General features: G+C 37.7%; 2 protein-coding genes across 4 annotated transcripts in view; one reads left to right on the top strand and one right to left on the bottom strand.

Moving 5' to 3' along the window:
• Nucleotides 1-1,483, bottom strand: part of INTS7 (integrator complex subunit 7) — an 88,826-nt gene extending 87,343 nt beyond the window's left edge. Inside the window, exon 1 of one of the 3 annotated variants that reach the window (XM_059076073.2) lies at nucleotides 1,165-1,483. In XM_059076073.2, the coding sequence (XP_058932056.1) occupies nucleotides 1,165-1,258 (94 nt within the window). In that variant the 5' untranslated portion in view covers nucleotides 1,259-1,483. Of the gene's footprint in view, nucleotides 1-1,002; nucleotides 1,044-1,164 lie in introns of those variants that run through there. The other 2 variants (XM_067032112.1, XM_067032115.1) reach the window with 2 other exon arrangements.
• A 229-nt stretch (nucleotides 1,484-1,712) lies between these two features.
• Nucleotides 1,713-18,382, top strand: part of DTL (denticleless E3 ubiquitin protein ligase homolog) — a 38,227-nt gene continuing 21,557 nt past the window's right edge. Inside the window, exons 1-8 of the mRNA XM_059076091.2 lie at nucleotides 1,713-1,764; nucleotides 7,179-7,304; nucleotides 8,122-8,220; nucleotides 9,219-9,280; nucleotides 9,365-9,485; nucleotides 14,824-14,889; nucleotides 16,101-16,213; nucleotides 17,474-17,547. Of these exons, the coding sequence (XP_058932074.1) occupies nucleotides 1,713-1,764; nucleotides 7,179-7,304; nucleotides 8,122-8,220; nucleotides 9,219-9,280; nucleotides 9,365-9,485; nucleotides 14,824-14,889; nucleotides 16,101-16,213; nucleotides 17,474-17,547 (713 nt within the window). The remainder of the gene's footprint in view (nucleotides 1,765-7,178; nucleotides 7,305-8,121; nucleotides 8,221-9,218; nucleotides 9,281-9,364; nucleotides 9,486-14,823; nucleotides 14,890-16,100; nucleotides 16,214-17,473; nucleotides 17,548-18,382) is intronic.

Here is an 18,382-nt window from a genome sequence, read left to right as displayed (position 1 = left end):
TATCTCATTGGAGTGCTGTGGCATTTTTATGTTGATCAAAAGGAGTTAAAAGCTTTTTTAAAAAGTCTGAGAAACTCTTATCTAGACGAACCCACTGTAAATGTTTACAGGTTAAAAAACAAACAAAATAAAGAGCCCCCAAAAAGTATAAGATAGTGTCCAAGTCGGAGAGCTGAGAAGTGGCTCAAGTGGACTTTAAGAAAAATCCTTCTAACCTCTAGTTCCTAATATATTACACACTGGTTGTAGTTAATTAAAAATTAACTGTATACAGGTGACAAAATGGTTCCCCCATTCAATAAAAATCATTTAAGTACACTGAAAACAAAGGTTTCATTTTAGTACTTGAGTTCTTTACTGACAAGTATCTGCCCTTGCCTCCCATATCCATATCTAAGAAAGACATCTTTTGCATTTAATAAAGGCTTCTTTTGCATACCATTAGATCACAATATTTACAACAATCTTGCTAGCTCAGTGGTATTTTACCCACTTTACACAGAAAAAAAACCAACGTTAGGTTAACTTAGGTGACCTGTCCAGGATCATAAAATGAACAATATGAGAATTCAACTCAGTCTATCCAAAGCTCCTACTACTACACCAAGCTCCCACCACTCCAACTCCCATAAGGAAATAGAACTCGTGGAATCCGTCTGCAGAGAATGAGCAGGGGCTCTAATTTTCGGATGGTCTTGGCCCTATTTTTAACCTGCCTAATAACTGGCAGGTAAGAATTACAGAAATCAAATGAATCGTTATAAGTCGGTGCAAGATTATTATTCAGCACTCCTGGTGAAGACCTGGTCTCAACTAAACATATTGAAAAATAATTTCACAATTTCAACTTACAATTTTTAGAAACTACTTGGAAAATCGGGAGACTGTGCGCTCAAGTGGTCAAAACGGCCCCACTCGCTACTTTTTCACCTGTACGAGACCAACCTAGCAACACTGCAATCTCCCGGCAATCTCGCAAAGCGTAAAAAGCCCTGGACTCACCAAAAGAACTTGGCACTGGCGCCCGCGCCCGTCTCCGCCCCCGCCCCCGCCCAGGGAAGACAGGCGCATGCGCCTTCCCGGCTTCTCCCGAGGCTACCACCGCCGGGGGGCGCCACTTTCCCCCACATGCGTTTCACCCGCTCAGCCCGCTCTTTCGAATACCTTTGTCTAATTCCATAAGGGCAGAGTTAGCATCCAGCTCCTGTTCGCCATACCCGGCATCTGCCAGAAAAGACTTAGTTGAGTTTGACGCCATGACCCGAATAGTTACTCGAGTAGCCTATTCAGAAAGATCGCAAACTCAGCCCCAGCACCGCCATCTTCTTCCACCACCTTCTCGCGGATTTTTCCTCCGCGCTCTGTCAAGCCGTGTTACGCATGCGCCCTGGTCTCCCCGCCGTTCGCCAGCGCCTCTGCGGCCCCCCGCGCAGGCGCTCAGGGAGCTCAGGAACTCTAGGTTCCCGCGGCTGGGAGAAAAGGAGGCGGGGATTCGAAGGGGGAAGTGACTCGGACGCGCCCGGACGCCGCGACGGGAGCCAATCAGAGGGCGTGACGTCAGTTTGGCGGGGAGTTTGGTGGCCGGGGCTTACGGTGGCGGGAGTTGGAGGCAATAACTAGTCGTGTTCTAAGGGACGCCACATAAGATTTCTGCTGAATCTGGGGGCATTTCCACGGCTTTTCCCTCAGTTGAAAGTTTTCCTCCGGCCCAGATGCTCTTCAATTCGGTACTCCGCCAGCCCCAGTTTGGCGTCCCGAGAAATGGTGAGTAACGGCCCTAACCTCTGCCTCTTGCCGGCGGGATTCACCTCCCCCCGAACAACACCTCAGACCATCGCCGACTCCAGTTCTGTTTCCCAGCCTCCGGGTTCTCCCACAGGCAGAGTGAGTTCGTGTTAGCGAAGAGTACTGAAGAAAGCTGCACTTTCGTGCTCTCGAGACACTTTTAGTCGTAATCGGGATTTTTTCAATTTTAGTGTAGGCTGACGGAGGGAGGGACGCTGAGTTAACTGGCCTCCATTATGGCTATGTCTGTTTTGCACATTAACTGGAAAACGCGTTCATGGGAGTATGTGTGGTTTTCTCAACAGCTATGTGAGATCGTCAAGACTCGTATTCATTGATTAATTCATTCATTTGTTGTGGAACCTTAGTGAGCCCTACTCTTTGCTATATATACCAGTGACTATGACCCGCTGTTAAAGAACTCAGTCAAGCAGAGAAGACAGAACATCTGCTTCTAGCATGGTCAGAATTTTTTCCTCCTGATTAATACATGAGCATAAAAACTCGTAGTTATAGAGCGAAAAATGTCCATAAGCACATTTCCCAGAAATGACCATTATTAATAGACTGAAGTATTTTATTCCAAATGTTCTTCAGTGCCAGAGGTAATAAGTATTGTTATTTACAGAAATGGGATAAAAATGTTTTGTTTCTTTAACGGTAAAACTTGGAAATACTTCCATGTTGGTGTATAGATATCTGATTTATTCTCTCCAGTTCTTGAAGTTCCTTAGGTTAAAACATTGGCAGTAAGAATTTTGAGCTTAGGTTTGGGTGTCAACCTGAAACCTTCTGGTAAGTTTCTGATAAGGGTATTACTACCCACACTAAGCTTGGCTGCAAATGAAATCTCATTCATTTAAAGATGGACTAGGTCTTTCTGCTTGAAACCATGTGAAAAACAGAAAGAAAGTAATGCGAGAAGTGAACTTTTTGTATTTAAGGAGAAGGATATTGAGAAGGAGACTGGGGAGTAGTTCCTCCACTTCCTGCCTCCAGTCTAAAACCCAACCATCCTTACCTCTTAGACAGTCTTTAAATTATACTCTAAATGCTTCTCTTTCTGTCTCTCCTGTGACCTTGCTTAAGATACTTCTCTATCCTCTGTCATGAGTGTCAGTACAGCATGGTAGTTATGATCTCTGTCTTTGGAGTTAAACTTCCTGAGGTTTAATTCCACCTCCACTCCTTACTTAATCTGTGTGACTTGGAGCAAGCTCTGTAGCCTTTGTTTTGTAACAGATTTTCTCCTAATTGTACATTCTGTCTGCTTCCCTTTTCTCTCTAATTCACAAATACTTATCAGAGAGGGGTAAATTTTCCCCTCTACCCCTCTTGAGTATTTATGGCTGGACTAATAAAATTGACACAAGACAGATTAGCAAGAGAAAAACAAATTTTAATTCATGTACATGGAGGTCTCATAGAAATGGGACTAGGAAATGGCCAAAGCAAGGCAGCTTTTATACTTTTCAGACAGAAAAAAAAACCAATAAGTTTGTGAGGAATTGACAGGACAAAGAAACTTAGGTTTGGGATGCTTACTAAGTGAAGAATCTAAACAGAGTTTGGGCTTCAGGTAGTAAAATAAAAGAAGTAACAAGGTTTGTTTACACAGGCCTCTTGGCTCTGAATTCCCTATCTCTGACGTGTTAGGATGTCCTTCTACCTCCAGTTGCAAGGAGTGCACCTTTCATAAGAGATTTATTTCCTGCTTTTCAGGGAGACAGGGAGGTCAGAGTTTCCTTCTTGCATCAGCTGCTTCTCAAGCAACTTCAATGCAAAATAATCAATATGCCATTGTGGCATGTTTTGAGACAGCCTACCCTGAGCCCCCAAATACTCATGCATTGTTATGTGTTAGGCACTGAAATTCATTCATTGTTATATATAATGCATTGAACTTCATAGGACCATCTTCTTCTTTGCCTTCCATGAGGGTGTTCCATCCTAGGCCCCTTTTCTATTTCTACCTACTCCCATGGGTGATCATAACTGTAACCAGGGTTTTTTCACTACTACCTGCAACCTTCCATTCCCTATACTTTACATCCATTCCTGTAAGAGTTGTATGAGCATCTTCATCCAGATGGTCAGTCCTGTAAGCATCTCAAACTCAAATACCCAAAACCGAACTCACTTTTTCCCCAAACCTGCTATATTACCTATTTTAGGAAATGGTCTCATTATTTTAAACTGGTCTTCACAGTCAGAAACCTGAGAGTCAATCAGAATTCCTCCATTTTCCTCAAGATAACGCATTCAGAAAAGTCCCCTTAAAATCTCTAATCCTTCCTCCTCGGTATCCCCACTGATTTTGCCTCTTCACCATATCTTGGATCTGTCCTATACTTACCATTCTATTTCCCTAGGTTGGGCCATAATATGTTCTTGTCTGAACTGTAACAAGTCTCCCAAATGGCCTCTTAGTCTCCCTCTTTCCAGTTTATCCTCCACATTGCTGCCAATGATCTTTCTGAAATGGAAACTGATTACTCTTCTGTGTATTTTTAAATTGGTATCTGAAAGTTATCATAAGTTTAAACAGATGCAAAGGATGTCATCTCTGGCCATATTGTGAGTGATGACTTTTTTTTTTTTTTTTTTTTTTTTTTTTTTTTTTTTGCGGTGCGCGGGCCTCTCCCTGTTGTGGCCTCTCCCGTTGCAGAGCACAGGCTCCCGACACGCAGGCTCAGCGGCCATGGCTCACGGGCCCAGCCGCTCTGCAGCATGTGGGATCTTCCCGGACCGGGGCACGAACCCGTGTCCCCTGCATCGGCAGGCGGACTCTCAACCACTGTGCCACCAGGGAAGCCCAAGTGATGACCTTTTTAAATAAAAATGCTACTGCTACATCAGTCTTTAAAATGTATCTAATAGACTGTAAATACTGTAGTGATTTAATAATCACATCAATCATTTTTAAAAAGTATGAACTAATTCTAACTGCTAGATATTCTACATAGTTGTTTTTTCCCCTTGAGCTTATTACCACTTTATTTCTCCCACAGAATTTATCCTAATGTGATTTGATTTTAAGCTTGAAAACTCATTTTATTGATCACGCTATCTTATTTCTCTGTGTAAAAAACTATGTTTAAATTGATGTTTTCTGTGATCATAAAGCTCTAAGTGTTAAAAGCTTCTTCTGGGTTGACTTATTACTATTTTTAGTATGTCGTTGATCAAAACAATATGGATTACTAATTTAAATAAATAAGCAAAAAAAATTTATTGAAAGTCTATGTTTTAAAGAGATGGATTTGGGTGTTTATGATGCCTTTATTAAAGGAGTTATCCAGTTGTCTCTTAACGGGGTCCCAGGAGTTTTTGTACCTTGAGTCAACGCAAGGTATAAGATTGGGTCATGGAAATGCCTTTCTTTTGAAAAGTAGAAGAAAGGTAGTGATGAAGAGGGGGAAAAGCTTCAACCTGCACATTGTAGACAGGTCAGTTTTAGAAATACATATATATGTGGAAGTTGAGTATCTGGAAATTAGTTCTCTGACAGCTCTCATTCTCCTTGAAAAATCTGCATGTAACCCCAGGGGCTTAAGTTGTGCATTGAAGAAATAATTGGCTTTTCCAAATGAGTGTTGTGAGGGAAAGCATTACAAGCTCATGTTGGAAACAGAATAGAACAATAAGGATTCAAAAATAGCTTACGGGGCTTGTCCATGAAGTGTGTGTTGTCACAATCACAGAGGTGGAGGGGTAAATAGGGACCAGTTACTAAGCCACATTAGGCCATGTGTTGGTGTTTGGATATAGTTTATAGGCAGTGAGACAGAGTTGAGGGGTCACTGTTTAGTTGTAAAGAATTTAGGTCTCCAGAGCTTATCATCTTCAGTTCCACTTAAATTGTTCAAGATTCCTTTTGAATTCATGAATGTGATCATTAGTTTTTTGTTTTGTTTTTTTTTAATCCCAAACTACGAGTGTATGTTTATATAACTTTAGAACAGAGGCTTTTGGGTTTTTTTGGTTTTGGGGTTTTTTTTTTTAAGATGTTGGGGGTAGGAGTTTATTACGTTTATTTTTATTTATTTTTGCTGTGTTGGGTCTTTGTTTCTGTGCCCGGGCTTTCTCTAGTTGTGGCAGGCAGGGGCCACTCTTCATCGCGGTGCGCAGGGCTCTCACTATCGCGGCCTCTCTTGTTGTGCAGCACAGGCTCCAGACGCGCAGGCTCAGTAGTTGTGGCTCAGTGGACTAGTTGCTCCGCGGCATGTGGGATCTTCCCAGACCAGGGATCGAACCCGTGTCCCCTGTATTAGCAGGCAGACTCAACCACTGCGCCACCAGGAAAGCCATGAGGCTTTTGTTTTAAAATTCATTCTGTAGATGGATATTTGTGAACTCCACCACATAACTAATTATTGTATTCATATTCTTCATTTAGTGGTCTTTAATGGCTTGTTTACAATCGTATCTGGCCTTAAGGTAATACTCCCAGGAATAATTACTAAATCTGGATTGAATTTATTTGCCTCATTTGCATTTCTTCAGGTTATTTCTATGAACATGCAAAACCAGATTTGTCTGAGGTTATATCAGGCTAAGATGTGTTCTCCAAATGGTATTTTTTTAATGAAAAGTGAGAATTGAAAGTACCCTAAAGTATAAGAGTGTTTGTTAATTATTTAGACAGCTCTCTAGATTGTAACTTCATTGTTTCCTCCCATGCTTACTAAACATTTGGTTCTCAGTAACTATATATTGAATGAATGTTTCTTTTATATATTTAAAATATGTTGACCCACATATCAAAATGATAAATCAAGATGGTTTACTATTTTAGGACCATAGTACACATCAGCTTTCTGACTCAAGCGGAATAAACTTTCCCTCCACTCTGAATTTCTTCCTCTCTCGTATACTAGGGGCTACAGTAGGCACATTGACATACCTTATTTCCTTTAACTCTCTGACCATTGGCTTATGAGTTATGCTGCTAGTAACTTGAGTTTGCAGTAGTGATTTAGAAACTCTGAAAACATAAAATTTTAATTGACGAGAATGGCAGTTTTAATCGTTGTGGTAGTCTTTGTGGTTGTGTTTTGTGATTGTCACCAAAGTGTGGGGGGAAGGGGTAAGATCTTTTCTAATGTGCAAAGGCCACTTGTTTCTTGCAGTCTTAAATGTATTAGCAGGAGTCTCCATTTAAGATGATAAGCCCAAAGCTGTATTTCACCAGAAGCTGAGAGTGCTCTTTCATTTTTTCCTTAGGACCCCTTAGGAAAATACCTGAAACTGTTCTAGAGGGCCATGGATAATGAGTGGATCTATACTTAAGTTTATAAAGTTTTTAGAAATGAATTTATAACCCCTGCATTTGTTAAAAGTACTGAAATGTGATATATTGGAACTCTATAAGGAATTTTGTCTTACCTTAGGATGGTCTTCACAGTACCCTCTACAGTCCCTTCTTACTGGTTATCAGTGCAACTATAATGATGAGCACACTTCTTATGGAGAAACAGGAGCTCCAGTTCCTCCTTTTGGATGCACCTTCTCTTCTGGTAAGCGAACTACTGTATTAGCTAGGTTTGGTCAGAAGTGATCTATTTCACTCTTCAGAGGGAAAATATCTTGGGGTGTCTCCCTTTCAAGAAAAAGTAAATTAGATAGATGATAGAGGTTTTTCTAATAACTGTTCTCCCCTTATTTATGAAATAGGCTTTTCTTAATCTCTGTGCATAATTACATATTTCTACTAAGGGATAAGATTCTTATAGCACCATTTTTTGTTTGTTTGTTTTTATAACTGATATCGGGAAAGGGTTGCAAAGGTTCAGCCATCATGAAAGCTTTTGCCCCTTTTGACCTGTTTGAATCTATCTCTTTCTACAATGCATTGGGGAACATATTAACAGAAATAGAGTACTTGTCCCTGCTGTTAAAAGTTTAAGAAAGGAAAAGTAAAAAATTGTGAAAAGGGAATATAAAATTAATAGGTTCAGCCTGCTGGTGGCCTGTATCATATGCTTTTATTTGCCATGCCTATATCATATGCTTTTATTTGCTCTTGGCCAGTACCACTTTTGTTTTGTTTAATTACCATGCTTGATTCAGCCCTTCTTTAAATAAGAGATTATTTGAGGATTGGTGTTTTTGAGTCACTTACTGAATTAGGTATTATGGCAAATTTTAAGCCATCTTTTATTCAGAAAAACCTCTCTACCATAGCAGATGCTATTTGGGTAGAATCATCTTACCTCTTTTCAAATAGATTATATCTATTTAGTTAATTTATACTGTGTTGTTTATATAGATTTAAACTCAGCTTTAAATATTTTTGTTACTCTTTATATATTTTATTCTTTATTTCTTATTTAGCTCCCAATATGGAGCATATACTAGCAGTTGCCAATGAAGAAGGCTTCGTTAGGTTATATAACACAGAATCACAAACCAGTAGAAAGAAGTGCGTCAAAGGTAAGTCGGGGTCTAAAATATTTGTTTGAACATATTTAATTCATAAAGCCTCAAGGAAGTTACTATTTGAATAAATTCTCAGTGATGCTCACTTCTGATTAAGCCTGTTTAGGGGCCAGGCTGAAAGTAAATGGTAGACTGCCTTTCTGTCAGTAACTGTTAATGGCAGCAAAGCCTTTACCGAAAGTTAAGAAAAATACATTTTAGGATTAAAAACAGTTTTTCTTTTAAAAAATTAAAATTTGTTATATTACACTTAATGTGGGGAAATGTTGCTTTAAAATATTTATATTGAACAGACATCTTCCACACATAAGGCAAAGTTCTACTGACCTTAGGAAGGTAATAATTTGGAACTAGTAAGTCAAGTGTTGAGATAACTAAAGCAAAGCAAAGGCTATTGATGTAGAGGAAATACAAAGAAAATGCCACGGGTGTCACAAAGAGCTCTTACGTATCAAAGAAGGTGAGGAAAATTTTTCATGAAGGATGGGACATTTGAGGCAGACTGTGGTATTTAGACCCATGGAGGTGGAGTAGGACACTCCAGGTGGAGGGAAGAGCATTAGTAAAGGCCTAGAGATAGGAAACCATAGGATATAATGAGCATATAAGGAGCGCTCCAGTTTGGTTGGAACAGGATATACAGAGAACAGTAAGAGATACAGCCAAAGTGAGCAGAATTTTGAATGTCAACCAAAGTACTTTAAACTTCATTCAGAGAGCATGATGAAGATTTTTGAGAATGTTTCATAAAGATTCCCTTTTAGAGAATATATACCCTTATGGAAAACAATCTGATATCAAACGGTAGTTTTATGAGGTAATGAAGGGAATGTGCTATGTGTGCAAGTCCACAAATTCTCTTTGGCCCATGGACCTTAGTGTGCCGACCACTGATCTTTTCACTACAGCTTTCAAGGCACTTCAACTGCTATTGGTATGGCTACCACAAGACATAGTTTAGACAGTTCACACTCACCATTTTCTTTGTTTAGAATGGATGGCTCACTGGAATGCTGTCTTTGACCTGGCCTGGGTCCCTGGTGAACTTAAGCTTGTAAGTGATTTTCATTTTATTGGGATCTGGGTAAACACTGGTAAAGGGTTGCTTTATTAAACTGTGAAACCTTATTTTTGAAAGGTTACAGCAGCAGGTGATCAAACAGCCAAATTTTGGGATGTAAAAGCTGGTGAGCTGATTGGAACATGCAAAGGTCATCAGTGCAGCCTCAAGTCAGTTGCCTTTTCTAAGTTTGAGAAAGGTAGGTATATGCTTACCCTCTTTCATCTCCTTAACCTCTTTCATGGTGAAGTAATAGTAAGCTGTAATTGTTTCCACCCTTTCCCCTGTCAAAGTTGCTCCTTTACCTACGTAGATGTTTGAGATTCTTAATATGACTTGAAAACCTCAATGAAATTAAGTTTGATTTTAGTCCCATTCTAATGGATATTATCTCCAGCTTGTCCCTGAAAGTCAAGTGTCTTCGTATAATTTTTTTCTATAATCTTGCAGAGAAGGTAAAAATTCACAAATAGCCACAATCCCTCTGTTCAACTTTGAGTGGCCTTTGAGGTCAAAGCCTGTACTGGACACTGATTAACTCCATTTGTAAAATAGTTACTTTAACTCTACTTGTAAAATTTAAATGAAGTATGAGGCTGGGTGGGAAACCTGATAAACTGGACATGATTCTTTACCTAAAAAATTTACCACATAATTACTTTAAATGGCCCAGTTCCCTGGTATGTTTTCAACTGTTGTTTACTTACAATTAATCTTTCTATATTTATTTAACTATTATAATGGAGAAGGAAAATTTAAAGAGGTCTATAATACAGAACAGTACTATAGTAGCCAGGGAAAAACTTAGCAAGGGTATCTGAATGAGCTCTTCATTTCTGTTTTTTTGTTTTCTTTTTTCCTTCTCCATTTGTTTCTCACTAAATAAGAGTGAGACAACAAACATTCATCTCAAAGAAGTGGCTGATCAATCTGATTTTAATCTCAGAATAATAGAAATAAACAATATATTCCCTTTATCATTAAAAAATATTCTATTTTTAAAAGGAATGTTTTTTATTCACCTGAGCACTCAGGAATACTAAACTGAGTTGTTGAGCTGGTTTGGACTTTAAAAAAAGGTCAGTTGGTTGCTGTTGAGACTGAAACCTTGAAGAGGAAATACATGACATAGTTTTTATCTCTGCATAACTTTTCATTAATACATCTGTTGTATAAAGTTAGGTATGCTTGTGTTCTAGTTTACTACAGTCCTGTGTCAGAGTTCATTTTAAGTTTATAAAAATAATTTAAAGTTATGAAAATGTACTTAAAGTAAATTTGTATATTTAAAGGGTAATAGAAAAGGGAAACACCATATCTTTCGGTCCCTTTGCTTAATTTTTAAAACTTTGTGCACTGAATCTATGCCAGTGTGGTCTATTAAAAAAAGTGATAACCTTTATCATGGCTCCCAGTAGTTCACAGGTGCCCTAGTGTGAATTAGTCTGGTTGGACACTGCCCCCAAGGCCTCATAGTTTGGTTGCTAAAACACAGATTTTAGCCCCTTCCCCCTCAGCCAAGTGTTCTTGTGCAGGGCATACTTTTACAACCATACATAGAAGCCCTGTGTTTTGTTCTGCTTTCTGCCTTTAAATTGTTGGGCAAAGTCATTTTTATCTCCCAGGACCTTCATTTCCGAATTCACAAAAACATTCTAAGCATAAAAATGAAGTGAGATGTGAATGCATACACACACACACCAAAACAAACAAACACAAAACTGAGGTGCATATAAATGCTTAGTGGGTTGGTTTTTTGGGGGGTTGGTTTTTTGGGGGAGAGGTTTGTAGGTAACATGGTAGGAAAGATCATGATGCAGTTCTTTCAGCCCTACATGGGCAGGATACAAATAATCCTAAAGGACATAGTTATACTAGTGGAATTTGCCTTCCCTAAATATCTACCACCTGAAAACATGGAAAATATTTTCATCTCTAATTGTCAGTTACTCACAGATGTGTGTTTTGTGTGATAAAATGAGTGTTAGAACTTCTAGTGGGTAATTAAAAATAATTATAAGTGTTCTTCTATTTCCCCTCCTACAAACTTATCTTCAAATTTGTACCTTCTTTCTCATTCTTTATTCTCCAGTTCAAGGCGAATCCTTCTTCCTAGGGCACTGTTTCTCAACCCTGACTCATTAGTCACCTAGGGAGGTGTTTTGTTTTGTTTTTATTGAAATATAGTTGATTTACAACCTTATGTTAATTTCTGCTGTATAGCAAAGACTCAGTTATACACATTGGGGAGGTTTTTTAAAATACCAATTAAGTGTGATTCTCTAGGAGGTGGGCCAGGCGTCTATTTTGTTAAAATTCCTCAAGGGATTCCAGTGTGCACCTAAGGTTAAGAAACATTCTTGATCCACCCCAAGACCTTATGCTATCACTTACATCCCCACAGCTCCTCTGTCTTCAAGCTTTCCTTCTCTTGGGTCTTTCTCCATAGGAAAAACTCAAGCATATCTGTGGCCTGTCCAGAAAGAAACATCTTAACCTTGTATTCTCCTTCAGCTATCATCCTTTCTTATCTCCTATCTCTTCTAAGTTTCTTAAGAGTAATCAAAACCTGGTTAAATGTCCTCATCTCAGTTTGGTTCAATCCATTCCATCTCTCTTCCTGAAATCACCCTGCCTTCTACTTGTTCAATATTTGACACTTCTGGCAAGTTATTTTAAAATTCATGAAAATTGTTTTCTTCCTTGGAATCTGTGATACCACCCCCTCTGGTTCTCAGTATTTCTGTTTATTCCTTCATAATTGCTTTTGTGAACTCCACTTCTTTACCTAACTTGAAGTGTTGACATGGCCCAGGATTTGGTTTTTGGCCATCTTTTCCTTTCAGTCTGTACCTTCTCCCTGGACAGTTTCATCTATTCCAATTTTGTTTTGTTTTTTGCTCCACTTATATTGAACCAGATTGTATTTCCAGCTTTCACTTTTCCTACAAGCACTTCAAGTTCAATATACCCAAAACTGAACTCATGATTTCCCCCAGCAGCACCATCTTTCCCCTGTCCTCTGAAATCATTTCTCTTCATCCTGAAGAACGTCCCTTAACATTTCTTAAAGTTTGAGTCTGGTTGTAATTAATCTCCTTTGTTTTCCTTTATATGAAAATGTCTTTATTTCATTTTCATTATTAAAGGATATTTTTGTTGGATATAAAATCCAGGTTGACAGGGTTTTTCCTTTCATTACTTGAAGGTGTTGTTCCACTGTCTTACATGGTTTCTGTTGAGAACTCTGTGGTCATTTGAATCATTTCCCTGTATGTAATATGTTGTTTTTCCTGACTGCCTTCAGGATTTTCTGTCTTGGTTTTCAGCAGTTTGACTGTGATGCATCTAGGCATGGTTCCCTTCAAAATTATCCTGTTTGAGGCAATTTGTAAATTTACAAATATGTGTCACTGAATCTGAGAATTTTTCTGCCGTGATTTCTTGAAATATTTTTTCTGCCCAATTTTTTCTCCTGGGTCTCCAATTACTCATGTATTAGACTTTTTGAAATTGTCGCATGAATCCTTGAAGCTTTGTTCATCTTTTTCAATTTTCTTAAATTTAAGATATAATTAACACCCCATAAAATTCACCCATTTAATGTGTACATTTAACTGGTTTTTAATTTTCTTATAGAGTTATGCAGCCATCACCACAATCTAAGTTTAGAATGTTTCCATCAACCCAAAAAGAAACCAGAACTTGTTAGCAGTACTTTCCATCTTACCAGCCCTACACAACCACTGAACTACTTTCTCTCTCTATAATTTGCCTCTTCTGCACCTTCGTATAAATGGAACCACACAGTATATTGTTGGCTTCTTTCACTTCACATAATGTTCAATCTTATTTTTCTCTCTTCCTCAGATTGAATGATTTCTGTTGATCTGTCTTCAAGTTCATAGACTTTTTCCTCTGTTCTCTCCATTCTGCTCTTAAGCCTATCCAGTGAATTTTATCATTTCAGAAGTTGTGGGCTTGGGTTCTAAAATTTCCATTTGTTTTCAATAAGTTCTGTTTGTTACTCTGCTGAGATTTCTCATCTTTTCATTGATTATGAGTGTCTCCTTATTTCACTTGACAGTCATATCTGTTTTACAACCAGACCTGATAAATCAACATCTGGGTTGTTTTGAGGCCGGCCTCTGTTGATTTCTTTTCCCTTGAGAATGATGCATTTTCCTGGCTCTGTATATGGCAAGTAATTTAAGATCATACCCTGGGCATTGGGAATGGTGTGTTGGACTCTGAATTCTGTTATGTTGCTCAGGAAAGAGTTGGTGTTTTTGTTTTAACAGGCAGTTAAATCATTTAGACTCAAATAGCATAATGTCAAACCTGTGGGAAGGCAGTCAGTTCAGAAGATTGGATCTCAATTCAGTTCTTTAATTTAAGCCTTAGTTGCAAGCTGCTTTTAGCTTTCCTATGCACATATGGTTTGGGGGTCAGCCAGAGACTTGAGCTAAGTTTAAACACAGAATTAGGGTTTCCCTTTCTCTGCTCTCTCCAGGCTTCCCCACTTCCTCTGGCAGCTCTTGTTGCCCCTGTCCTCTTTTCCTAGTTCCTCAGGCTTGAAAGATGGTCTTTTTGTTAGCACTTTGGCTGCCGGGTTCTTATGCTACAATTGTGAAAACCAAAAAAAATCAGGAACTTACCCTAGGCCAGTCACTTGCTTCAGGTGTTCACTCCCTTACAAAAATTGTATGTTTTTGGTCAATCTCAATATGACCCTCAAGTAGCTGTTTTTTGTATTTTGACCAGAGCACTTATCAAATTAATCCACCTGCATTAGTTTACAGCTAATGTAGGTGGATTAATTTGATAAGTGCTCACTCTTTCATACAGGAAGCAGAATTTTTTGGTTTAAGATTAAAGAATAAAGTATGACAGATAAACTGGAGTTCCCCTGTGTTCCCTCCTCCGATCTCACTGCCCTCCTTCCATTCCCAGAGGCAACCCCTTTCACAAACTTTATGTGGATCTGGTTTGTATCTTTATACTGAGACAATACATCTTGGAGGTTTGGAATATGGGCTCTGGATACATACTGCCAAAAATAATAACCTTTGCAAGTTACATATCCTCCCTATGCCTTAGTTTGCTTATCTGTAAAATGGGGATAATAATCCCCACCTAATAAGGTTGATAACAAGGATTGAGGTCATTTATAAAAAAGCACTTAGGATAGTGTCTAAAACTTAATAAGCACTCAGTATATTTTGGTTATTGCTTATTTATCGTTATTCTTACTACAACTTTATAGTATAGTATTTCATGTGGTTTTAAAGAAAATTTACAGAGAGGGATTATTCTATCAAGTTTTTGCTCAACATAAGCATTTTGAGTTCTTTATAATCCTTTCCCTTCACAGCTTTGTTTTCTTATTTGTGTTGAGCTATATATTTTATCATTTTTAATCTCCAGTGCCAATTACAGTACCTAACATATAATAGATACTCTAGGAAATTTAAATTGAAATATATGTGTCACTGACTGGTTTTGTTAACGTCTTGATACTGTTTATGTGTCTGCAGCTGTCTTCTGTACAGGTGGAAGAGATGGCAACATTATGGTCTGGGACACCAGGTGCAACAAAAAAGGTAATCTAGTTCCATTTTAATTTTGATATATGTGGGATTGCCCCATAATAATTCTGAATGAAAGAATCAACTATTTCACCTGATTACCGCCAGGGGGCACATGTTCATAAACCCCAATTCTGCTCTGTTCAGTTCTCAGGATCTTAGTGATTGTTTTAAGTATTACCCTCCATACTAACCTCATATTGTCTTCTGAACTATAATGCCATTTACCTAAATTATTGATGGAATTGAAATGATTAGTACATGATCTTTTATTTTACTTTTAAAAATTTGGGAGCTTTAAAGAATTGGATTAAATTAAATATAATTATACTCACATTGCCCCATGATGCCATTAAGCAGAAAGCAATGATCATCTCCCTGCTTCACTTTTTTTTTAAAAAACTTATTTTTAATAGACTATTTTTTAGAGCAATTTTAGATACACAGCAAAATTGAACAGAATGTACAAAGAGTTCTCTCTGATATACCTCCTGTCCCCACACAGCCTCTCCCACTGTCATCATGTCCAATGGACATTTGTTACGATTGGTGAACCTACTCTGACACATCATCATCACCCAGTGTACATCTGTACTTTACATTATGGTTCACTCTTGGTATTATACATTCTCTTGGTTGTGACAAACGTATGGTGACATATACCTACCATTATAGTATCATACAGAAAAGTTTCTCTGCCCTAAAAGTCCTCTGTGTTCTACCTATTCATCCTGCACGCCCCCCCTAACCTCTAGAAATCACTGATCTTTTACTATCTCCATGGTTTTGCCTTTCCCAGAATGTCATATAATTGGAATCATACAGTATGTAGCCTTTTCAGATTGCCTTCTCTCACTTAGTAATATGTATTTAAGGTCTGTTTATGGCTTGGTATCTCTCTTTTTTTTTTTTTTAAGCACAGAATAATATATCATTGTCTACATATACCACAATTTTATTCATACATTCCCCTACTGAAGGATATCTTGGTTGCTTCCAAGTTTTGGCAGTTATGAATAAAGCTGCTATAAATATCCATGTGCTTATTTCCTTTTTATACATCATAATCTCACCACAAGAGATGTAGTACAGTAGCCCTGCTGGCTTCTAATTTCACTAATTTAATAAAGAATATAATTAATTTTGACATCTTATATGTAAATGTTACATTCAGCATGGGAATAAAGTTCTGAAACCTAAACCATCTACCTTGGAATGTTTTTCAGATGGATTTTATAGGCAAGTGAATCAAATCAGTGGAGCTCACAATACCTTAGACAAGCAAACCCCTTCAAAACCTAAGAAGAAACAGAATTCAAAAGGGCTTGCTCCTTCTGTGGTAAGGTTTTATAGCTATATACATGTGTGCAGATCTTGACAGTAGCATAGAGTTTCATTTTAGGGAATTTGTTGGGCATAAAATAAGAGCTAGAGATTCAGTCGATGAATGAGAATCTTCATTTCCTCTTGATGTCACTGGTTTATTGCTTAATACCAGTTCAGTACCTACGGTACTGGTACTCAAACTCTAGTGTGCAACAGAGTCACTTGGAGAATATGTTAAAAATTCAGTTTCCTGAGACTCATCCCTAGAGATCTCCATGCATACACATCATCTACAGTATGATGTGATGCATTAGGAAAGGGAGATGGGTATTTTGAAGAAGCATATTAAGTACCGTGATACAGTTTTCTGTAGGGGAAAGGAATACCTGTTGATATTTTCATAATACAAACTGCAGAAAAGATATGGGTTTTTAAATTTTATTTTTTTTAATATTTGGCAAAAAGATTATAAAATATTTTGAGAAATATTGGGGTAAAATATAGTACCTCTTTAGCATATTATAGTCAAAGCTCAAACAATGCCCATAATACAGCTTTTTTCTTTAAGAAAAATCACCAGTGTTCTTACTTGAATTTGTTTATTTTGCTAGTATTCTTGGTCTGTAGAGTCTTAGTTAATATTTTGGGGACGTGTGGTTGCTAGAACATTAGGACTTAAAATTACATGGGCATGAATGGAAACTGACAGGGTTAGCATGTGGTTTTTGGAGGCCAGATGAAGTTAAAATGAGTAACATTTCAGACTTTTCATCAGATTCTTAGCCAAGAAAACTTAACAGCAATTAGGAGGTAAAACTACTAGCTCCTTTAGATTTTTCAGAGCAGGTAACCATCTTTCAATCACAATTCTTTAGACACTCATATATGACCATCTGGATAGACGGCAACATTTTATAGATGAAACAGGTACAGGTTAAATGAGGTTCCTAAGGATAGACAGTAGGGATGATTTCAAGTAGAGCCAGTAGACTTAGACAAGTACTAAAATCTTGTGTTAATAACCAGTTTTTTCTTGAATACGAGTCAAAGTGTTCATACTATGTAATATAACATGATGTTTAGATCATTTTCTTGCTAAAATTACTTCTTGGTCTGCATATATATCTGACTAGGATTGTTGGAAGGGCAAAATCTAGTCATACTCAGTTTAGGGGAAAAAAACCATCATTTTAGCACCTTGGTCTCTTGATAGTGAAAATTGTTATACCCAAAATAGGATTTCCTTCTTTTCTTTTTCTTCCTTGTGCTGTAGGATTTCCAGCAGAGTGTTACTGTGGTCCTCTTTCAAGATGAGAATACATTAGTCTCAGCAGGAGCCGTGGATGGGTAAGACGAGTCTTTATTTCTTGGTTCTTTTGGTGAGCTGTCTTTCATGAACTGTGATGGGGAAGTCACCTAGACCCATTATAATTCAATGTGTGTGCTTTTAACTTTCAACATAGTGACCCAGCTGAGAAGAGGAATTACAGATCACACTGGAAAATATCTAGTTAGGACTCTTGCTCAAATAATTAAATGAGATAATGTATCACACTTAGCACATTTCTAGCACATAGGAGGAGTGTTGGCTGCTGCTGCTATTATAGAGAAGCTGGCTGGGTAACTTGCTTGTCTGTGCAGTGTAATTTAATCAAAGATTCTTATTTTGAGGAGCAAAATTTCTGTTACAGGCATATATCAGAGATATTGCAGGTTTGGTTCCAGACCACTGCAATAAAGCTAATATCGCAATAAAGTGAGTCACGAATTTTTTTGGTTTCCCAGTATATATAAAAGTTATATTTATATTATGCTGTATTTATATTAGTACATTATAGTTTATTATATTACTATATAGTTATATTTACGTTAGAGTCTACTAAGTGTGCGATAGCATTATGTCTAAAATAATCAATATACAGACCTTAATATAAAAATATTTGCTAAAAAATGCCAAAACAATTACAATAGTAACATCAAAGATCACTAATCACAGATCACTATAACAAATATAATAATGATGAAAAAAATGAAGCATTGGGAGAATTAGCAAAATGTGGCACAGAAACATGAAGTGAAAAGATGCTTTTGGAAAAATGGCACCTATAGACTTGCCACAAACCTTCAATTTGTAAAAGAACGCAATATCTGCAAAGCACAATAAAGCAAAGCACAGTAAAAT

This window comes from Kogia breviceps, chromosome 1, assembly GCF_026419965.1.
Source record: "Kogia breviceps isolate mKogBre1 chromosome 1, mKogBre1 haplotype 1, whole genome shotgun sequence".
NCBI lineage: Eukaryota > Metazoa > Chordata > Mammalia > Artiodactyla > Physeteridae > Kogia > Kogia breviceps.
Note: the sequence above shows the minus strand (reverse complement) of the source record. Positions and strands in the feature narration are given on the sequence as shown.